The sequence below is a fragment of the Bactrocera oleae genome, chromosome X, assembly GCF_042242935.1.
Source record: "Bactrocera oleae isolate idBacOlea1 chromosome X, idBacOlea1, whole genome shotgun sequence".
NCBI classification, from domain to species: Eukaryota; Metazoa; Arthropoda; class Insecta; order Diptera; family Tephritidae; genus Bactrocera; species Bactrocera oleae.
This window is the reverse complement of record NC_091541.1, coordinates 22505344-22530377: the sequence shown is the minus strand read 5'-3', so window position 1 is coordinate 22530377 and position 25034 is coordinate 22505344. Positions and strand designations below refer to the sequence as shown.

General features: G+C 36.8%; 1 protein-coding gene across 5 annotated transcripts in view; it reads left to right on the top strand.

The window, feature by feature from the left end:
• LOC106624584 (glutamate receptor ionotropic, kainate 2) overlaps nt 1-25034 on the top strand; it is a 1058023-nt gene that overhangs the window by 767092 nt on the left and 265897 nt on the right. For 4 of the 5 annotated variants that reach the window (XM_070112613.1, XM_070112612.1, XM_070112611.1 and 1 more), the window contains one exon: nt 6754-7011. The exons of the other annotated variant lie outside the window; for it this stretch is intronic. In XM_070112613.1, coding sequence (XP_069968714.1) covers nt 6754-7011 — 258 coding nt within the window. The remainder of the gene's footprint in view (nt 1-6753; nt 7012-25034) is intronic. 5 annotated transcript variants of the gene reach the window in all.

Genomic DNA, 25034 nt, shown 5'->3' with positions numbered 1-25034 from the left:
GTTCAGATTGTCATAATATACATGCAGTGGTAGTTCTTTTTGTTGTATTTTCGTCATATCTTCCTCCAGAACGTATATTGGTCGTTTGTCGGCATAGGAGTCATCTAGCCTATCGATGATGTCTTGGAAGTTTCTCTTTACGTTGTGGTTGATCAGGATCTGTGCTGCTTTGCCAGTAATTTTTTCTCTGATCATTATTAATGCTTGAGCATATATAATATATTATGCCCTTCGAATTGTCGTCTGTCTTCCATTAATGTGGTTGCTACTTTCCTCCAATTCCTGTATTCGTTGTAATCACCATTAAATTGTGTTATTGATTTAAACATATTCAGATCCACTTCTTCTGGTCTGGTGTAAGGACATATTTGTTCTGTTCGTTGTGGAATGGTTGCAATTAAATTTGCTTGGAGCGCTGCTTGATATGGTATTCTTTCTATGAAAGCGTGTTGTTTGCCAAGGATGGTATATTGATTTTTTACTTTCAATTTGTTGTCGTATTAGGATTTTATGTAAGTCCCTTTTGATTGACGTTGTGTGGGATGATGCACTGGTAAACTTCTTGGATGGTTTAAATGAATCCCTTTTTTGTTTCCAGTTACTAGGTTCTTCCCTTTCAGGCAGACTGACTAAGGATATTATGATGATCCTTTTTTGTTGCTGCCCCACGTTGGGCGCCAGTTAATTTATTTACTTGTTAGGAATAAAATAAATATATAATTTTAAGTCAGCCAATGAGATTGGTTCGGACTGATCCTTTATTTGTATTATATTTCACCGTATACATATGTACTTCAATATTGAATATATTACACTTAAAGTGTTACAAGTCTTAACTTGTTACTCGGTAGTCGATAATGATAAAGTGACCCCGAGGCTATTGTTCCAGTTGCTTATATAGGCTATGCTTATCGCTGCTCAAACTATTGAGATGCTGGTTGTTTACTAGTAAATAACTATTTGGGTTGTTATTGTTGGTTGTACTGATAGTGCGCTTCTATTGTTCTAAGATAAAGTTGTTTTGATGATTTTTCTTTAATGTTAACTGAAACATAAGGTTCTGGTTAAAGGTTAAAGTATTAACTCGCGCTTTATTCGCTGTGCAAACATACATATTTATATGTACATAAATATGGCATAGAATTTATGCTTATGCTTATAAGAGTGCTTTTACATTGGGACTCTTTCGACCCTCATTACCGGCAAATTTTCTTTTGGTGTCGCTCTGTGCATTCACACGAGCAAAAAGAGTCCAGCAACTCGAATCGAGTTTTCTGTCATTCCTTTTCATAAAATTTTCGAAAATGTTTGTGTGGTTCGGCTACGCGACACTTAGAGTGTGTTGCATAGTTAATTTGTATGTTGGGATGGTGGTGCCACATTTTCCTTGCAATGAATTAGCATGAATGTGGTAGAACAATATGCATATTACCTACCCGCTTAATAGTTTCAAAGAAATACTTAAGTCGGGAATTCCCTTATATACCAGAATGTATTGAATACCGGCTACGAATATTTTCAAGGCCAAATTTATAACAGGAATTTTCTAATCTTTAAGTATTAAAATCCCATAATTTCTTATTCCATATTTTTTTCTATTAATTATAAAACATCCTTGAATTAGTTACAATTCTTGTTTAAAATAAAATGATATTCGAACTAAATTCTTTACGGCTATGCGGTATGTTATTAAAAATTAAAATTGAATTTTGAGTAACTTAATTTTCTCCTTATTTACAAATTTTCAAAATATTTCTATTATTCTATGCATAAATATTTGCATATCACAGAATTCAAATTTCTGAGCGAATGGTATAGATTCATTTGAAACCGAGCGTTCTTGCAACCGTTCAAAGAATTTGAAAGTGAAAAGTAATGCTGAAAAGGGTAGCAGCGATCCCTTCGTCTTTCCTCCTCGTCCCCTCGCTCACAATAGAATGAAACAATGATAATAAGTAAAAATTTTAAAGTACTATATGGACTGTGCTTAGAATATATACAAGTAGTTAAAGATTTCATCTAAATGGCAATTTTATATAAAGTTTATAATGTTATATATAGTGCACAATATGAAAAAAATTAATATATTATTTTAACTCGCTAATAGGTAATGTTGCCAATTCTCCTTTCTGAAGGGAACATGAACTGGACAAACGAGATAACATAGCCGACTGACATTGTCGTAAAATTGTCGATTGAAACAAATTTTGTCAACTCCGCGACGATACGCAGAATTTAGTGTCAATGTGTATGTATGCGAGCTCATATGTATGTATGTATATATGTATGTTTGGCGAAAAAGTCGTATTTTCGTTATTTTCAACAACACAATGTCCGCGCGAACTCGCCGTTATTTTGTTGGCTTGCCACCATGCACAGAGGCGTGTCAAGTGAGGACTCGTAATATATTAATAGGTATGTTGCTTAATTTGTATTGAAAAATACTGATGCATTTATGACTTATTTTCGTAATATAATAATAATATACGTAAAAATATAAATACACGTAAATTCATACTTATAATTTATTTAATTTTTTATATTATTAATTGGAATCTTAACATATCTCCATTCAATTACATTAATAGCATATTTTACTTCCTGAGATAATTAAAATATTTCAGGAAAATATGTTCATATGTTTAGGCTTATTGAATATTCCCTTATTATGCCTATTTACACAAATTTGATAACCACACATACATTCTTAAACACACGTACGCTGATGCTTGCTTCTTCTTGCCCCGCACAAACATTGACTTTTGGCTACACTTTTTGCTTTTTCCGAGAAGCAAGCTGAACGATCGCTGTCAAGGAGGCGTCAGGGGCGCACTGCCACATAATTATTTCAGATATATCTTTATTAATCGAATTTATTTTAAAAACGATTATAAGTATGAATTTATGTGTATTTATATTTTTACGTATATTATTATTATATTACGAAAATAAGTCATTTATGCATCAGTATTTTTCAATACTCATTAAGCAACATATTAATATATTATGAGTACTCACTTGACACGCCTCTGTGTATGGTGGCAAGCCAACGAAATAACGGCGAGTTCGCGCAGACATTGTGTTGTTGAAAAAAACCAAATGACGATTTTGTCGACAAACATACAAATATACATATGAGCTCGCATACATATTGACGCCGAATTATGCGCATCGTGGCGGAGTTGACAAAATTTGTTTGAATCGACAATTTTACGACAATGTCGGTCGGCTATGTTGTCTCGTTTGTCCTTTTTGCAGTGGTTTGCTATTGAAAGTTGACTTATGCTCTTTTGAAATATTGCGATTACCAATTGGGCTGCATTTTCATAGCGTCGTATTTAGATAAAATGGGCTAAATCGACAAACTATGAAATAATGATAATAAGTAAACATATAAAAGTACTATATGCAGTGTGCTTAGAGTATATAGAAGTAGTTACTGATAGTGCATTATATGAAAAAAATAAAAATAATATTTCAAATCGCTAAGACGTCATGTTGCCAATTCTCCTTTCTGAAGGGAACACCAGACAAATTCTTCAATTTCTGATTTTTAGCAAATGTTGCGAGGAAGCAGCTTGTGGGCAACATACAAATCCGAGGGGAATGGTAGGATTTTCAGTGATACAAATTGTAAAATTGAATTTTTCTCGTTTTACTGAAGACCTTCAAATTCAATTTCATTAATTTTTGTATTCGCGCATTTGCGGTAGGAATTCTATATGAAAACCAGGCGCACAGAAAAAATAGCGCGGCGCAGAGTTATGAACGAACGCACTTTGCTTTGAAGCAGACGCACGTTCCTTATGAATGAATTTGTTGTTGTTGTAATATGAAATACTTAGAAAATAAGCCGCGAGTTCGCTTGAATATTATTGGCCGATGATGGTGCGTCTACGTTTTTTTTGTCACTGGCGCGAATGTTTGATTTTTTGCGAAAGACATATTGAGGGACATACATGTGTACATACATATATGCAAATATATTTGGACATGCGAATAAAGGAAAGCAATTTCAAGAATATTCACATATAGACATATGAACATTGAAGCAAGTAAACAACAATAGCTGTTAGAGTTCACAGATTAGACAAAGTAACTTGAATATTGTCTGTGGTGTAGCTTGTATAGCACACTTCCTTATTGCAACGTGAAGTATTTTGCCTAAGTTCAAATCCTATCATATATATTTATATACTCTTTTTTTATTTTTATAACCCTTTTTATTAAATGATATTTTAATTCTTTTTTCATATTATTTCCCTCATTACTTATATTTTCTTTTCATAATTCAATTATTTTCCTTTTTATTATTTTAAGTTTTGTTTATTATCAAAGAACATCTGTGCATATATATGTATATACATTTTGCTTATAGAGTGGTGTGGTTCGTTGCGTAAATTGATAGGTGTGGTGACATTTTATTTTCGAGCTTGCGCGTTTTCGATGTTCCCTCATCGTAATTAACATTTTAGTACAGCTAACATTTGCTCCTTCTCTATTCATTAACATTCTCTGATTTAACATTTGCGCCTCTCTATTCATTAACATTCTCTGGTATAAGAACATATTTACTCGTACATACATACAAGTCCGTGTATTAGGGTGTACCTATATACTTCAGCATAAGGACATAAAAATTATTGTTAAATAAAAAATGCGGTTCTTAATTATTAAATTAAGAAAATTAAAATTACAATTGCAACAAAATATTTTAAAAAAAATACAAATTATATAAATTCATTTCTCTCTGAATCGTTATTAGAAATAAATTCTTTATTTTATTCTCAAAAATTGTTGGACTTGTCTCCAAGCGGCTACTGACGCCATAGTAGATTCTGACAATTCAGATTTACCACAAAATTTTAAATCATCAGCTCACGCAATATACTTAAATTGCTTAGACTAGTACGAAGAGACAAAAGCTATGATTTCTGATAAATGTAATTGAACTTACTCCACATCCCAGAGTAGAGCTGCCACAAATATAAAACCAAGGAGGATGCCTGCACCTCGAGGTGCCCATATGTGACACAGGAATATTTAGTGGCAGATATGAAGAATGGCCGTCCTTCCGGGACAATTTTACAGTCATGTACATCAACCATACAAAATTATCAAGCGCGCAAAAATTGTATCACCTCCGATACAAAACAAAAGGTCAAGCAGGCGTCATAGGCAAACAGTTCGCACTTAAGGACAAATATGTCAATTTGGCCTGGGAAGCTCTTAAAGCAAGATATGAAAATGAAATATTGGTCGATAAACAAGTAACGATACTAATTAACTTACCTAAGATTTAAAAAGAAACAAGTGAAGAATTTCTTAAACTACTATCCACTGTTTCAAATTGTTTGTCGGTTCTATCGACACAAAATATTCCCACAGTCAATTGGGACCCTATTCTGGTAAATATATGCACCGCTGCATTACCAGCTCTCATTTCGGGAAAAATGGCCAACGTGGGAATAAATGAAAGATTTCCTAACTACCAAGTACGAAAACGCTGGACGGGTAGACAAATAACTAAAAAGTGAAAAATAAATCCTTATATAAAGTGACAGAAATATTGACCGAAAAATATTATATATGTATAATTGTGAAAAAAGTGTGATGTGCTCGATATACGAAAAATATGGCACAAACTATCCCACGCTGTGTGTGACAGGAATGGCTGAGTAATCTCACATACCAAATTTGGTTGCAATTAGCTCCAAAGTTCCCGAGATATAGAATTTCATCTAACAGTTGCTGGTGCCATGCCCGTTTTACAATTTTTACACCTCCTTCTATAAAGCGCTTCCCTTCCATTATGTTTGTGAAATTTAATGCTTATGGCGCATTTATTTCGTCAGTTTTCGCACTTTTAGTAGTTTTCAACATAACCGTTATATGAGGAGTGAGCATGGTTAATATGTGATTTTACCCATTTTCACAGCGTATGAAAAAGTGCTAAAAGGTCTTCCTCTCAGCAAATTTGGTTGAGTTAGCTGTACCTTATTGGAAGATATATACAGTAAACTAATTAGGGGGCGGGATTACGCCCATTTTTAAAATAATTGGAAACTGTTTTCAAATTAATGCATTGTCATCGGTCCTTGACACGTGTTCAAAGTTTTAATTTGATCAGACTTCTGGAAATTGAGCTCTAATATTCCATTACATACATACCAAGCTAATATAAGCGTGTTAAAAACTAATTAAAACAAAAATTGCTCACCACGACCTAAAAAGAAGCTTCAATGGATCCCAAATAGCAAAACCAAATTAAACAGAAACTTTTACAAAACACAATCGTTCACACCCGAACAGAAAAATGCGAACTATGCACGAGAGGGCATTAACTAAAATCTTGCGAGAAACTCAAAAAATTAAAAATTAACGAAAGAAACAGTTTGGTGAGTTTAAAAAAAGTATGCACAAATTTTTAAACCTTCAACCTGTAGCAACATGTTGCAAGAGTATAAAGATTGGAAAGTTGATAGCTCAAAATGGACACAGTCGATTTCGGCCAAAAAAATGTGGACTTTAAATTTTATATTGGGAATGATGACTAATGTTTTGTAATAATATTCATAGAATTTGAGGAAATTCACTTTATACTGTTACTGTTATACTTGTAAACTATTTTCGGTGTTGCGATATACCTTAATATAAACATACGTCTACATACTACAATAGTTATAACGTTTATTGTTGCCTGAAATTTACATATTTTTCGAGTTGGTATAACAAAATTTAAAATTTTCTTAGATTCCTTCTAGCCAGCCTACACGACTTTTTTCATTCATGAATCCATTGGCAATGGAAATTTGGTTGTATGTGCTTACCGCCTATGTTCTTGTTTCACTTACTTTATTTGTGATGGCTCGATTTTCACCATATGAATGGAACAATCCACATCCGTGCATGAAAGAATCCGATATAGTTGAAAATCAATTTTCCGTTTCAAACAGCTTTTGGTTTATAACGGGTACGTTTCTTCGGCAAGGATCGGGCTTAAATCCGAAGGTAAGTGGGGAGAGTGACTTAAGATCTTTAGAGTAATTAGAATTTACTTATTGTTTTTTATTTAAATTGATGTTGTTTGTTGCTTGAAATATATCAATAAATATTTATGTAATACATTAAGTAACTTTGATATTCGGTTCTTAATTTTAGTCACTTTAAGTTCAGATGAAAACGTTAATATAAACTAACAAGTAAGGAAGGGCTAAGTTCGGATGTAACCGAGCATTTTATACTCTCGCAAAGTCAAATGGTATACTCGTTTGAGATTTCTTTGTGGATTGACTGATATTCTCGGTAGAAGGTCAACTATAGGCACTGGGGTCCACATATTTAGTACTTAGGGGCTTGAACAGTTTTGGTTCGATTTAGACAATTTTTGGTCTCAAGGTGGCATACTTTAAACGTATTATTCACGCAAAGTTTTAACCCGACATAATCATTGCTGCTTGATATGCATAGTGGAAGGTTAAAGAATCTGATGGTTTTGAAAATGGTGTTATATGGGAAATAGGCGTGGTTGTTGTCCGATTTCACCTATTTTCGCACTTTAACATAGAAATATGAAAAGAATGTTCTGTACCGAATTTGGTTGAAATCGATTGAGCAGGTTCCAAGATATGGGGTTTCACCTAAAAGTGGGCGGTGCCACGCCCACTGTCTAATTTTGAAAGCGGTTCCTATAAAGTCATATCACACCATCCCAGGGATAAAATTTAATTAAATTTTAACTGCAGATGCCCCTCCCTAATGTGATTCTGTGTACCAAATAACAGTCTTGTATCTTATTGCGGAGCTTAGTTATGACAATTTATTTGTTTTTGATTAATGGCATTTTGTGAGCGTGGCGGTAGTCCGATTACGCCCATCTGCAATACCAACCGTCTCACGGTACTAGGAAATATGTCTATTAAGTTTCATAAAGATATCTCAATTTTTACTCAAGTTAGAGCTTGCACGGACGGACGGACAACAGACAATCATCCGGATTTCAACTCGTCTCTTCATCCAGTTTATTTATATATATATCACCCTATATCTAACTCGATTAGTTTTAGGTGATACAAACAACCGTTAGGTGAACAAAACTATTATACTCTGTACCAACAGGTTGCGAGAGTATAAAAATCAATATAAATTAAACACAATGGCAATAAATGGAGAAAGTGCATTGATTGACACAAAAAACATTTTTCCAATATCGTCAGCTATGGCAATGTCGACAATTCAATAATGGACAATATTGTGGAAAAAATGGAAGGCGTAATTTTAATTTTTATGCGAGCGTCCGGTCTTGAAGACCAAACCGATCAACGAAAAGTTGCTTTAATGTTACACCACTAAGGTGCAGAATGTTTAGACATTTACAAATCGTTCGATATTGATATTAACACTATATCCTATAATACGTTATTAAAAAATTGTATGACTATTTCCTCCCAAAAGTGAACCTAGCGATGGAAAGGCACAATTTTTTTATTTATTTTTTTGTTTAGTGGTGAAATTTCGAAAAGAGCAAATCAAATCCATTGGGTACAATTTCGTTGAAAATGGCGAGTGACTAGATAACGGAAAAGTTAAAGCTATATTAAATGTGTCGGCTCAACTACAGCCAGCAAGCACAAAAGTGTAAAGAAGGTTCAAAGCAAAACTACAGCTAACAACAGATAATACCGATTATGACAAGCGAATAATAGCACTTTTTTAGCATGTTAAATTATTTAGTTTATAAAAAATTTATCAGCAAAAAATATTAAAAGAGGTACATTGGCATTGGGATTCCAATCAAGAAAAAATGTGGTGATTAATGTGCTATAATGGAGGAACGATGCGCACGCGGTGGCTGCCAGCAGGAGAAGGGCCGTTAACCGTGTTGTATAATCTTTTATAATAACAGCAGGCGTCCTCGAGCCTAACTGTTGACTATGTATCCGCTGTTCCGTTTTGTGTCGTATTCGTTTCAGCGTTCCTTGCAAGCGTTCCTTGTAAGCCAGGATCAGCTGACTTGCTGACATGGTGTTGCCATGTTGTATTGTCGTATATTATATTATATTGTGGCTCATCCCACAAGTACTCCCCTTCTCGGAAAACGTTATCGAAATCATTGATAATTTAAGAAGGTGATCAGTAGTTCAGCAAAATCTGACGAGTCTCTTGGGTAACGGTGTAGGTGAGCGAAAATCGAGATGTCCCAGATTCGGATGACTCCGTTGAAGTTAATGTGATAAGCTTTGTGTTGTTGTCATCGTCGTTGTTCTGCTCACTATCGTTGAGCTTATCGTCGGGAAGGAGGTAGACAGGCTTTAGTCGATCGATCGAAACTGTAGTGTTTTCGCCTCTGACGTTTACGATGAAATGTGTCTCATGCCTTGAAATGACTCGGTGAGGTCCTTCATCCGGTGAAGTGAATGCGTGGTGTGGAGCGTCGCGACGGACAAAAACGTGTGAACACGTCGCTAGTTCTTTAAAAATTAATGTTTTCCTCTGACCAGGTCGGATGGTGGGTTGAGGTGCGAGGTCTGCGAATTAGTTTCTCAAGCGTTCTGCCATATTGGATGGTGGCAAACCAGATCGTGGCGAAGGAGCGATGGATTCACCTGGTAGACGAACTGGCTCTCCATAAACAAGATCGGCAGGAGTTGCGAAAAGATCTTCCTTCCAGGCAGCGCGAATTCCAAGAAGGACGATTGGTAGCATGTCGACCCATGAGTTATTTTCGTGACAACGAGTCGCATCCTTCAAATGACGGTGAAGACTCCATTCGACTGCGGATGGAAAGTGGTGGTGTGTATGTGTTTACTGCCGAGGAGACGAGCGAGGCGTTAAAAAGTTAACTCTCAAACTGTGTATCCTGGTCGGTCGTGATTCGTAACGGTACTCCGTAGCGGCATATCCATCCGGCGAATAGTGTGCGAGCGACACATTCGGCCCCGATATTATCAATAAGAAATGCCTCTGGAAACCTGGTGAAACGGTCAATGATTGTCAAACAGTTACGATATGTCCACGTGAATATGTTCGAAACGTCTCGTGCGGCATGGAAAGTTTTGGATTGGTGATAAAAGGTGGCGTGATACCTTATTTTGTTGGCAAGCTAGACACGTTCGGGCCCACAAACGGCAATCGTGGTTAATGCTGGCCAAACGTATCGTTGCGTTAACAATTTGGCGGAGGCTCGTGCTCTGGGATGACTAATGCTATGGAGAGCGTCGAATATTCTCTTCCTAAGCGCTGCGGGAACGTAAAGACGAATAAGGTCGCTAGAAACGTCGCAATAAATTGGTTTATTGCAGCCCGGAATGTTGACTGGTCGTAAGTTCAGTGAATCGTGCTGTTCCCTTCGTACACGTTGCTGAAGTTCCTCGTCTTCTGCTTGTGCTTGAGAAAGTTCGTTTGAGGATACTGCCGTTGATATTTCTTTGATGCGGGAAAGAGCATCTGCGACGATGTTGTCTTTGCTATATATTGGATATCGGTTGTAAACTGGCTGATGAAATCCAAGCGGTGGAATTGCCAAGGTGTCGCTCGATCAGGGTCCTGAGCAAAAGCATTTAGCAAAGGTTTGTGATCCGTAAAAATTGTGACATGTCGTGCTTCGAAAATATAGCGAAATTTTCGTAAAGCTGCGTAGATAGCGGGAAGCTCACGTTCGTATGGACAGTGTTTTCTCAGAGCGGTTTAAAGCTTCTGGCTGAAGAAAGCCAATGGTTCCCAGTGTTGTCCACGTCTTTGTTGGAGAACGGCGTCGACAGCATACTCGGAGGCATCGGTAAATTTTGTCCAAGAAAGCGTTGTGTCTGGATATGCTAATATCGTTGCTTTGCGTAGCTCTTCTTCGCATTTGACGAACGCTTCTTCTCCTTCCGGTGTCCAGGGAACCTGATGTGAACCTTTGATTGAAGCGAGCGGAGGTGACTACGGTGTTCTGTAACATCCCTGGAAGCGATTAGAATGTCATCTATGTATGGGAATACAAAGTCGTCTAGTCCCCGTGTTACTTCGTCGATAAATCGTTGAAATGTTTGCGCAGCATTCCGAAGTCCGAACGTCATGAACGGAAATTCAAAAAGACCAAACGGTTGTTCGGTGTTATAATTGCAGTTTTGTCGACATCTTCTTTGGTGACAGGTATTTGATTAAGAGCGCGCACGAGATCGATGGTTGAAAATATTGTTTTGCCGGTTAGATTGGCAGTAACGTCTTCGAGAACACGAACAGGATATCGGTCTGGCATTGTACGGGCGTCGTCGATAATCTCCACAAGTTCGCCATTCACCAGACTTCTTTGAAACAAGGTGGAGCGGAGATAACAAGGAGCTCTTCGAATGTTAAGCGATTCCGAATTGTAACATTTTGTCGAACTCTGTCTTAGCAATTTTGAGTTTGTCGGGAACAAGTCTTCGGGCCTTACAGGAAACAGGAGATCCTGGTGTTGTAGATATGTGGTGCTGCGTCGCTTACATGCAACTTTTAGTCCAGTTAACGAGTCGATAAGGCAGTTGTTCTTGAGGTCGGGTAAGATGCCGAAATGTGCCAAAAAATCAGCGCCAATAATAGGTTTCGTTATGTCCGCCACTACGAAGCGCCCTGTAAAATTTCGTCTGAAGCCAAGGTTTAGGATAGAGTTATGCAACCGTAGGTGTTAATCGTAGACTCATTTGCTGCTGTGAGATGATAGTTGACTTGCTCCGGCGGCCAAGGTGCGAGAGACTTGGAAAACGTGCAGAGATCAGCGCCAGTATCCACCAGAAATTGGATTTTGGTGGCACGATCTGTTACGAAGAGGCGGTTCGATTCAAGTGAGGAACCGTTAACCGCCACTAACGGTCCGACGGTAGGTTTTCCTGAAATGTGCAAGGCGACCGGCAACGTTTCGCCTTATTGCCGAAACTTTGATGATACCAACACGCGTCGTTGTTCGGTGCTGGAAAAGATGTGCGCGAACGAAAGCGATGACGAGAACGAGATATGACTTGTCTCTTAAAACTGGAAGCTAGCTCATTAATAGAAGCTTCGAGACGAGAAATGCGTGATTCGTGATGTTGCTGCTGGTTCTTGGACCGAATTGATTTATGCTGCTAGTGATGCGATATCGTGTATTTTGTCTGCAAGAGATGCGAGTTTATCGATATTCATGTCTGCTTGGGACGCAAGTATAGAATGCGTTATCATCGGAAGTCGGCTGAGTTACTTAGTTCGTAGAATATTGTCAGGGCTTCTGAGATGTCGGAGAAATTGCGATGGTTTTCTATCACCCAAGGTCTCTTGATCGAGAAGCTGCTGTAGTCGTGCTTCTCGAGAGAGCGTGAGGCGTTCGACCAGTGTCCCTTTTAAGCGATTTTAGGGCGTTTCTGTGGGAACATTTAAAAGAAGATCTTCCACTTCTGCGGGGGCCCTGGTGTCAAGATGTGAAGAAGCATAGTAGTATTGCGTAATTTAATCGGAAATTCCGGCGAGATGAAATTGTCCCTCAAGTTGGGCGAACCACAAATCTGGTCGTTCGGAATTGAATAACGGACACCGTATAGAAACACGTTGGAGCGGCGTTATACTGTCAGCCACTTGCACGTCCACGCTATCTGGCATATCGGTTTGTCAGAAGATAATGTAATTATTGGAAAATTGTATGCGCTGCGCTCCAAACTATGATGATTAGGAATGCGCGAAAATTCCAGCTGTCCTCCAATCGGTCGTATGCGTAGGCAGCCACGAGCGCGAATCGCGCACAAAAACCAATACACAAAGTGCACTGTAATCGAAAATTTATGCACAAGTGTTGAAAATTATATTAACAAAATCGCGGAAAAACTACTATATCACGGAAAACTATTAAATCACGTCAGGCTAGCGGAATCACGTCGGGTCACCAGTTGTGGTGATTAATGTGCTATTATGCAGGAACGATGCGCACGCGGAACCTGCCAGGAGGAGAAGAGCCGTTAACCGTGTTGTATAGTCTTTTATGCTGTTCCGTTTTGTGTCGTATTCGTTTCAGCGTTCCTTGTAAGCCAGGATCAGCTGACATGGTGTTGCCATGTTATATTGTCGTATATTATATTATATTGTGGCTCATCCCACAAAAAAAGTTTAAAAATTTGATATATGAAATACGAAACACAAACCTCAGTATTAACATTATTCGACCAAAATTAGCAGGTTACATTATCCGTTGCCGCATCTAAATTCGAAATAGGTGCAGTGATTTCCCATGATCGAAATCCTATAGCATATGCCTCTGTTTCCCTAACACACACGCAAATAAATTATGCACAAATAGAAATAAATTATTTGCAATTTTATTCGGGTGCCTCCAATTTCTTCAATATATATATGATCTGAAAATCATTCTTAAAACAGATCACAAGCCACTTGTAACTTTATTCAACAAGCCATTGCATAAGATACCACCCAGAATGCGAAGATTTATGTTATGACTTCAGGGATACGACTTGGTCGTTCAATATAAACCCGGCAAGTATTTATTCGTTGCCGATACTTTATTAAGAGCTCCTTTAAAGGAAACAGCACTAAATGAAGTAGATAATGATTTTAAGTTGCACTGCAATATGATAACTTCAGAAATTGCACTTCCATCAAGAGAAGTTGATCAAATAAAAATAGGTATGTAGTGAAAACGATAAGACTTTTAAACAAACTTTAGAGTATGTTAAAATAGGTTGGCCATCTAAAAAAGCAATGGTAGACAAACAAGTTATGCCTTATTTTAAAATAAAAGACGAAATTGGTGTTATTGATGGAATTTTTTTCAAAAATAAACAAGTATTAATTCCACAAACTCTTAGAAAGAAAATGCTGTGTTACTTACATGAAAGTCAAATGCCATTCAGCGTTCCCAAAGTTTAGCGAGACAAGCAGTTTATTGGCCGGGTATTTACAATGCCATATACAATTTGGTCTCTAGTTGTGAAATATGATATACTTAAAATCCCATGAATGCGTTGATGTTCCGTGGTTGAAGCTTGGTTATGACATTTTTCAGTTTAACAATAAAAAATATTTACTTGTTGTTCATTATTTCTCCAAATATGTTGAAGTTGAGGTTTTAACTAATGGATTTTCCACAAGCGAAGTCAAAATCAAATTAAAATCCAATTTCTCCAGACTCCAAAACACATTACTAGCAAAAAGTTTAATTCAGAGTATAAAAAATATGCTGAATAAAAGTACGACTTCTAAGGATAATATGCCAAGCCCGGTCCAGTTGCTCATGTCGAGAAAACTCAGAACTAAGATCCCTCTCCTTTCCGAAAACCCAAGGCCAAAAGTTATTGATATTAAGAAATACAAACAGCTTTTAAAGGTTAGTAACAAAAAATCAGCCGAATGGTATAATAAACGAACAAAAAGTCTAAAGCCAGTTAAAAAAGGTGAACAAATTATGTTTAAGAAAAGACCGGAATCTATGTGGTTTCCGGGAGTTATCGTTGAAAATTGCGAACAGCCTTGTTCATTTATATTTAATTCAAGACCGACGGAGCGAGAAAAATATGCATTTTCTAGATTGAGGCCACAAAGAGTCAATGATTGGCCCTGTGGTTTGTTAATCGTCATGGCGAAGACAAGACGAATCGAGAATTGAATTCGTTGAAATTCAAAGGGCATATCCGTTGGGATCATCGGAATCCTTGAAATAAAAACTTCCTCATCTTTAAATTTGCTTTGAGTATCAACTCGTGGATCACATTGCTCATCAGTTTTTTTATCACCAAACGTGTTCCATTGCACAGTTTTGGTTGGTTTAAATTTCTAAGCATGATGACTACCGAGCCAACCTTAAGTTGCAAATTGTGCGGTGGTAAACCAGGCACATCCAAGGAGTTTAAAAATTCAGTTGAATAATTAGTGGCTTCATCTTCGTTCGTTACACAGTCTTTAGATTTGAAAGAATACAGAGTACCTACGATTTGATTCTGAATTATAATATTTAGGTCAGCTACATCTTTATTTTTAGCCGCCAAAATTGCTCGCTCACTCAACCATTTAGTATTTTTGTGGTTAGCAAATTTGGAGGAAACGAAATCAATCCGCCTTTGGCCATTGCGGAGTGTTTCGAAATGTTACATGTCGGTTGTTTAGTAGTTTGAAGGTTTAATGGCAATTTTAACGCTGAGTGAGCCGTACGGCATCCGTCTAACAATGTGGCCGCAATTCCAGAAGAAGCAACTGCTACCGCGATCTGCCACTGGCATTCCTAACCTGACTAACAAACTACCGCAAATGAGGTAACACATATCTTCGATCAAGAGCAAAGCCTAGTTATGCATCTCTTCATTCGCCTCATTATCGGGATTTCTTGTGCAGACACAAATTCGATGTAAAATGTCTTCTGACATATTATCTTTGTATTTGTTCCACAGGTCACGTGGGTTCGATGGGAAGCATGTCGAAATGATGATAGCAAATAATGTGCGTCTCTGATTTGGAGATGCAGAAACAATTGCTTCAGCGACAACATCTTGTAGGTCTGGGTCGGTTTCAGGATCAGGAATTTCCTCACATATGATGTCATCTATTTGATCTGGCCGAATATTTTCGACTAACCAAATTTGAATGTGTGCATGCGACAAGCCTCGTTTTTGCAAACAAATTTAAAGTACCTGAACTTTCGAGACAGAGACAATAGTTTAGATAATAGACCACTACTTTGGATAGTGCACTTTTTAACCTTGGTAATAAAGCTTTAAAAAATCATAGACAACATAAAAAGACATTTTCGTTAACCTATAAAATAAATTTAAGAAATTGTTTTCGGAAATACAATAGTTTAGATCATAGATTACTACTTTGGATATTGCACTTTTTAACCTTAGTTATTATTAATCTTAGAAAAATCACAGACAACATAAAAAGACATTTACTTTTTCGTTAATGTATAAAATAAATCTTAGAAATTGTTTTCTAGAATATAAACTCTAATTTACACAAAATAAATTTATGAACGCACGAGTTATATATTATATTATATTTAAGAAATTTTACTTTACCAATTTTACTGTACTTATATATTTATATTATAAAAATATTAACACTAGTTTAAATCCATGGAACTTTTCGCTTATATGTCCAACACACGAATGAAATGAAGGACCAATTAAAATATGCAACGGTAAAGTAAAGAAAAAGTAAAAAATAAGTAAAGCAAATCATAAATGAGAGAGGGAAGTTATGTACTAAAGAAAGGTTACGTTAACGTTACAATATATATAGGGTGAGTTATTTATAATATGTAACCATAAAAAATATATATATGTGGTGAATTATTGTAATATGTTACTCACGCGTAAACCTTAATCGTTTTTTCTGAACGCATGTCAACCATTACTTATAGTATTTGACATGATGGACAACAAATGTTTGGCAGGTACGAAACAAAGGATGTATTCTGCTATTCGGGGCGGGGAAAAATCCAACGAACCAAAAACCATGATTGGTCTGGCCGATCTCGAGTTATAAATGTTGTAACAAACCCGACTTTGTTTTATATATATATTATATATAGATTATTCTGTACTGTTGTAGATATAAGCTATTTATGACAAAACCAGTAATATAGAGACTGCACAAGATAACACGACCTAGTAACGGATAATTTGTTATGAAAATATTTCTTTCTTGTGAGAACTGTCAAAATGTGGATACTAGTGGCAATGCCGAAAATGATTAGATTTGACATTTGTAAAATAGCTTTAGAAAGTGTTGCCCCTATTTTACTCTCGCTCGTTATACCCTGAATAGGGTAAATTAAGTTCGCCACACCCAGAATTAAATGTCACCCCACAAAGTATAGAACATATAATTGATAAATGTGACGAGCTGAGTCTCTTTTGCCGTGTCCGTCTATCCGTCCTTCAGTTTTTGAGATCGCGACCAGAAATTTTGCAAACGTTCTTTTCTCACCTAGACGCCGCTCATTCGTCGGATATCGGGGCACTATAGCTGTCATAAAAACTGTACGATCAGAATCAAGTGCTTGTATGAAAAGCTTTTTCATATAACTATATATTTTCAAGAAATTTAGCATGGATTATTGTCTAAGGTAAAAATGCAATCTCCGAAGAAATTGTTCAGATCGGACCGCTATACCATCTGCCATACAAGTTACGAGAAAATCAACTTTGAGTATAAATCTAAGTAAGTGCATATCTTCATACACTGGAATTTGTTAAAATTGTAATAACATGAACATTTTATTTTAGTGCAAATCAGTAAAATTGATGTTTTCCATTAAATGCGGTACCTTGATCGAGATATTAATATTAACTGAACAAATTTGGCATCGCTTATTGCCTAAGGCGTATTTTAAACAATATATTAAGGCCAGTCTTCGACTAACTCTCGTGCCGATAAGACGTCTGTTTTGTATCGGAGTGCTCTTGATTAGTTAGTTTCTTCTCACCCCACTTCTAAGTGTGTTGAATATTTTCTTTAGTTATTTTTCTTTCTCGCCTACCACATACGCATAGTTGTTGTTAAACTAAACGTGCAAAATGGGCCGTGGGCCACGAATTCGCGAAGCAAATCGTTTCGCAATACTCCATACCGGTCAAATAAAAAGAAAAAAGAAAAGTGATCTCGAAATAAGTGGACCCTTATCTGCATTCCCTTTGCTCCCTGAAACAAAATCGTTGACCCAAAATTCATAGTAATTAGTACAAACGACCCATTAAAACCCCTTTCATCTTACTCCTGTTTCGCTATACACCGTGCCATGCAGCAGATCAGCAGCCAAGTGCACTCAATAACCTTCCTACGTGATGGAAAATTACTTCTTCTAGTAAAAAGCAGTGAAATCACATACAAATTCCTCAAAGTTAAGACTCTTGGAGACATATGTGATGTGTCTGTCACATTCCATCAATCCCTAACCACGTGAAAGGCATAATTTATGCGCCGTTCCTTAATAATATTTCTGAAGAGGAAATTATTAAAGAACTGAGCTCTTAAGGTGTCGTAGCAGCCTATAAATTCCAAAAAAAATAGAAGGAAAAGAACGTCCTACGGGAGTGTTGTTGCTAACTTTTAATCTTTATAACCTACCCACTTGATATTGCCTGGTGTACAGTTTTAGTTCGACAATACATACCCCTCCCCATGCGCTGCAAATCATGTCAGCTTCTAGGGCATACAACAAAAAATTGTAACCGTTCTCCACTTTGTGTAAATTGCTCCCTTCCCCCCATACCCCACAAGAATTCTTTGCGCCAACTGTTCCCAACAACACCCATCCTCCAGAATGCAGTAAGTTCCTTCAAGCAAAAGAAATCCTCAAAATAAAAACAATAAATAAATGTTCTGTGCGCGAAGCTATCAAAACGCACAAAGAACAACAAACCATTCAAAGCTTTCCTAGCAGTTCTTACGCTGCCATAGTATCCAACCAAAATGCAAACAAAAATGATTCTCTACCAACAACCAACAAAAACAACGAAGTAAAAAATTCAATTGAAACAAAAAATAACAAAGACAATAACCAAATTGTAAATTTTGATCATAAAAAAAACACCTCCTCTAATTATCCCCCTCCTATGGACTTTACCAACTCTCCCCACTCAACAGCAACAGAACCCACCTTATTTGTAAATCTTACTCATAACGAAAAAAACTCTTCCAATTGTTCCCCTTCTATGGACCTTACCAACACAGCTCACTCTTCAGCAACAGAACCCACCGCAAAGAAACAAATAATCAGGAGTATGACTTCTCGTCTTATTCCTCATCTCTTAATATTTTATATAATTCTTCATGTCTCAACCAAACCAACAATGATTTCACCACAGATCAACATACTCTCACCGGCATATCCCCCTCCCACCCTGCTGAACATCAAACTCTTCACGACCCTCTCCCTTCGCTCTCACGAGTAATCTCCACTTCTCAAACGCATGTCACGTCAGACGATGACATGTGACATACACAAAACCAAACTCATCTATAAATTAAAATTAAATACACCTTTATACATACATATATTTACATCTGCTTCCCACTATATTTTTTTTTTAATGACGTTTAAAGTTGTTCAATGAATATTTTCGGTAGAAGGTCAACTATAGGCACTGGGGTCCACATATTTAGTACTTAGGAATTTGAACAGTTTTGGTTCGATTTAGACAATTTTTGGCCGCAAGGTGGCATACTTTAATTGCATTATTCACGCAAAGTTTTACCCCGATATAATCATTGTTACCTGATTTGCATAGTGGAAAGTGAAAGAATCAGATGAAATTGAAAATGGTGTTACATGGGAAGTAAGCGTGGTTGTAGTCCGATTTCGCCCATTTTCGCACTATGACATAGAAACATGAAAAGAACGTTATGCACCGAACTTGGTTGAAATCGGTTGAGCAGATCTCAAGATATGGGTTTTCACCTAAAAGTGGGCTATGCCACGCCCACTGACTAATTTTGAACGCGGTTCCTATAAAGCCAATTTATACCATCTCAGAGATAAAATTTAATGTCTCTGGCGAGTTTAGTGCTTGATTTATCGCGCTTTTAGTAGTTTTTAACAGTACCGTTATATGGGGAGTGGGCGGAGTTGCCACCCGATTTCAACTATTTTCACACCGTCAATAGAAGCGCTAAAAAAATTTGATTCTAGTGAATTTTGTTATAATAGCATTAGCGGTTTAGGAGATATGCACATTAAACCTATTAGAGGCGGGACCACGCCCACTTTTTTAAAAAAGGTTTTAACTGCAGATGCCCCTCTCTAATGTGATCCTGTGTACCAAATAACAGTCTTGTATCTTATTGCGGAGCTTAGTTATGGCAAGTTATTTGTTTTTGATTAATGGCGTTTTGTGGGCGTGGCAGTGGTCCGATTACGCCCATCTGCAATACCAACCGTCTCACGGTACCAAGAAACATGCCTACCAAGTTTCATAAAGATATCTCAATTTTTGCTCAAGTTAGAGCTTGCACGGACGGACGGACGGACGGACAGACAGTCACCCGGATTTCAACCCGTCTCTTCATCCTGATCATGTATATATATATAACCCTATATCTAACTCGATTAGTTTTAGGTGATACAAACAACCGTTAGGTGAACAAAACTATTATACTCTGTAGCAACAGGTTGCGAGAGTAAAATAATTACCATGAGCTTGAATTGCTCATTAAAGAGAAAAATCCAGATGTTATCTGCATTCAAGAGACTCATATAGCTGTATCATCTAACAACAATTTTGTTTATTCCAAACAATACCTTGGGTATTTTGCTAATTTGCAAAATATACAAACAAACAAACAAGGTGTTGGAATAATTATAAAACGGGTAATTCCACACGAATTGATACACATAAACTCTACCCTGTCTACAATAGCTTTAAAAACTTAATTCTACACTCTGTATTGCAAATACATATATCCCTCCCTCACAAGATTTTAATGATGCTGAACTTATTAATTTATTCCTGCAACTACCTGAGCCTCTGTTGTGGACCGGCGATTTTAATGCCTGGAACCGACTTTGGGGCTCGCGCAACTCCAACAGAAGAGGACTTTTAATTGAAAACTTTGTCTCAAACCATAATCTGACCATATTAAATAATGATTCCCCAACCCACATTTCAACACACTCATCTTTAACAAATGTTGACATAACTCTTTCGTCTCCACAAATCTCTCCCAGAATGAACTGGGAAGTCAGCTCCGACCTTCACGATAGTGACCACTTCCCTATTTTAATCACTATTCAAGTCAACCTATACTCAATAAAATATAAACGTCTTCCTAAGTTCAAAACAGATCTGGCTAACTGGGAGCTGTTCCAAACAGAAATTAGAAACAATCTACCCAATTCACCAGCAAATAATATCCATCAAGAAACAGCAGTTCTTACAAAAATAATACGTTCGGCGGCAAATAAGTCGATTCCCCAAAGCAAGCCAAAGTTTTTCAATTACTCACCTATTTGGTGGAACAAAGATCTTCTACAACTTCGCACTCACAAAAATGAGAGGTTGAAAATTTTCCGACGTGATATATCAAACGAAAATCTTATGGCCTATAAAAGGGCCTATTCCATTTTAAAAAAAGCGGCTAAAACAGCCAAAAGGAAAAGCCTAGAAATCTTCACCTCCAAAATTTCACCATCTTCAACTCCCAAAAAATATGGTCGGATGTTAAACGGCTAACTGAGTCCCTCCAACACCTATAACTGCCATTCAATCTAACAATACGTTACTGACGAGCCCCGAAGACATTGCAGCCACATTTGCCAATTTTTGGCTTAACCTTTCAGATGACAAAAGTTTTTCCGCGGAGTACATCTCCGAAAAGCAGCACTGGCTCTCAACACCATATAATCCGACGAATCTTTCACGATCTGCACAATATGTAGAAGACAAAATAACTTTTTGCGAATTAGAAGCCGAACTCAAGCATGCAAAAGGCAAAACTCCTGGTATCGATCGGATATCTTATCCTGTGCTTTCTGATCTACCGTTACTAGCCAAACATAGGCTACTTTCTCTCTATAACTCTATTTTCCCCAAGAGCACGTATCCGCATATTTGGCGCACAGCCACAGTAATTCCAATAGCCAAACCAAGTAAGCCCATCAATTTACTCTCGTCATTCCGTCCCACTTCTTTACTGTCTTGTCTCACCAAAACGTTTGAAAAAATTTTGGCTAAAAGGTTGATGTGGTTTGTTACTAAAAACAATCTTATCAAACATAACCAAACCGCCTTTAAAAACAAGCACAGCCCAATGGACTCACTTATTCAACTCCAGCACTTTATTTCTGACTCTCTTTCTACAAAAAACCATGCCTCAATTTTAGCTACCGACTTCGAGAAAGCTTTCGACCGCGTGGGTGTTCATGCAGTTCTAACCCAACTCGCGTCCTGGAAAATTGGTCCAAAAGCTTTCCAAATAGTAAAAGCTTTAATGGCTCACCGACAATTTAGGGTACGCGTCAATAACGTCTTTTCAGATACACACCAACTCAAAAACGGTATATATCAAGGCTCGCCCTTATCAGTAGTACTTTTTACTATTGCTTTCGACAAACTCACTGACATTTGTTTAAATATCAAGAGGGTCAAACTCACACTGTATGCCGATGATGCCATTGTTTATACTAACTTAAAAGATCCACAAGCGGTTAATGAGACCTTCCATAAAGTACTATCAGAATTTAAAAAATGGGGCCCTAAATCGGGAGCATCCATCGCTATACCCAAATGCAAACTTCTTCATATTTGCAAAAAAGTTATATGTAATTTTCCAAAACTAGTCTTTGACAATACTATTATTCAGTCGGTATCCAATTTAAAAATTTTAGGTATATGGTATGATAATAAGTTTACTTTTAAGCATCAATGTATTAACCTCAGAAAAAATATTTCTAAGAGACTCAATATTATTAAGTATATATCAAGCAAAAAATCATTCATACACTCCAATACTCTCATCAATATTACAAAAGCCATAATACTCTCCAAGATCGACTATGGCTTACCTATCTTTGGCTGGTGCGCCAACACAAACATCAAGCAACTTGAACCCATCTACACGCCTCAATTCGTCGCCAACATTCCAAAAGTTTTACATTCTCCTAACTATGAACTTCATAAGACTTTAATAGCTGCCTCCAGACACAAAAGAAATTTCCGGCTTAAGTCGACTCTTCGTCGATGCGTCAGATATTGTCAACTTTTGAAAATCAATATACCACCGAATTTTAATAAAACCAATACGCAACCTGATTGGCTTATTAGCCAATCCATGATAGATACATCACTTCACACCTTAAAAAAAATCAAACACAAGTAACACAACTTTTCAACAACGATTTCTGGAACTACAATAGTTGACACTTACAAACAAAGAAACTTTACACCAATTTACACAGACGGCTCCAAAGCAACAAATACTGTCTTTGCAGCCACCTCATATAATGGAACTATTATAACAGGGGGAATTCTTACGCCTCACTCGTCTGTATTTACGACCGAAACTTTTGCTATCTACAAAGCATTAGAGTACGCAATTCATCAAAAAGGTAAATTCGTCATTTGCTCGGATAGCCTCTCCTGCTTGAACGCAGTAACAAACATACGTAACAGCTCAAACGTTATTGGAAAAATCCGAGATCTATGCATTAAACCTAAGCAAAAAGTTGCTTTGCTCTGGGTACCTGGCCACGTCGGAACTCCAGGCAATGAGCAAGCCGATAATGCAGCGAAATATTTCGAATCAGCGCCAACCTTTTAATATGAGCCCCAGGACCAAAATGATGTTAAGAAAATGCTTCAAGAACATAGTCGCAATAAAAGTGTTATGGAGTGGAGACGCTTTGAACACCGATACACAAATCTCAATCCTGCTCGGAACAAAGTTATTTACCCCACCAGCATCAGTCGCCTGCAATCAACCATCTTCACACGCCTAAGGATAGGTCATACTCAGTTAACACATCAACACATTCTCATCGGCAGGCAGCCACCAAATTGCCCTTTCTGCGAGAACAACTTGTCCATCGATCACATTTTCAACAATTGTTTGGCTTTGGAGAGTATTAGAAATAATCACTTTATCACTGATCAGTATCATAAATTATTAACTACACCATCTCATGATAATATTACAAAGATTTATAATTTTCTAGTAGAATGTAACTTGCAAAATAGAATATAAGTTTAACTTTAGCTTTTTCTTTATACAATAACATTCGGAGCCGATAGCCACCGTTGCTTGTGCTCCTCTATGTAATTAGGTCTAATATATATTTGTATATTATTCCTAATAAACAATAATAATAATAATATTAAGGCCAAATTAAATTAAAAGACGAAGAAAGGTCTATATTCTTCGTCTTTTAATTTTTAATTGGAAATACTATCATTCTTTGGCATTTTATTTTCCATCGTCTTTTAATTTTTAATTGAAAATACCATCATGCTTTGGCATTTTATTTTCCATTGTATTCATCTTTCATATTTCGTAATGTATTAATTTTTGTTAAGCAAATAAGACTTTCCTTTTCGGGTAAAAGTGAAAGTGATGCAAATAGTGATTTGTATGAGTTAGGTTGATTTAAATATACATATGTACGTGAATATCTAGGACAAAATGAAGAAATTAAACTACAAGTATGTGAGTCTTAAATAATATGTATGTTAAATGATGCCCAGATTGATTGTAATCAGTTCAAGGATTTATCGAATGAGCAATTGTGTACATTTCATTTGCAACGTTTTCATACTCTATCATGTTGCTACAGAGTATAATAGAACAAAATCTAACGGCTGTTTGTATCACTTAAAAGTATTCGAGATAGATATTGAGTTATATATAACGGGTGATCTAAGTAGAGGTACTTTTTCCAATAGCCTTTGTTTGACAGATCATGCGAGAGTCCTGCCAAGTGTCTTTAAACCATGTGATCTTACGTTCAAAAATAGTCGGAATCGAACTCTCCATATATTTGAACTACATTACCTAAGGCTGACGTTTTACCGAAACCATTTGTCCATCTATGAGATACTTTTCAGTATGCAATTTTTTATGGCATCATCAGTTTAATACTTCTCATACCCCATATACCTTATGTATGATTTTAAAACTTCCGGTTAAATTTATATCGTATATGTCGGTCAATAAGTAAGTTAGCAAAATTAAGTGAACATGTACCATTGGATAGCTCACATTTACCTTTGCAAACGAATAAAAAACATCCGCTTGAATTTAAAGCGTATATATCGGTGAATAAGTAGGTCGATGGGTTGGTAGGTAGGATGTCCGACAACGCACCTAGGCCTTTAGAAGGCTAATTGTGAAACTACAATGACCAAATTCCCCTCACTCTATTAAGTCTTCTCTGAATTATCCTTTGCTCTTGAAACCCGCTATCAATAGTCCCGACTCTTTTCCTATACAAAGATTTGTACATGCACCGAAGATGTTCTACAGTCTCTTCTTATACCTGTTGACATCTTCTACCGTAATCGTTATATGGTATTCTCAGTCTACTAGTATGTCTACCAACAAAA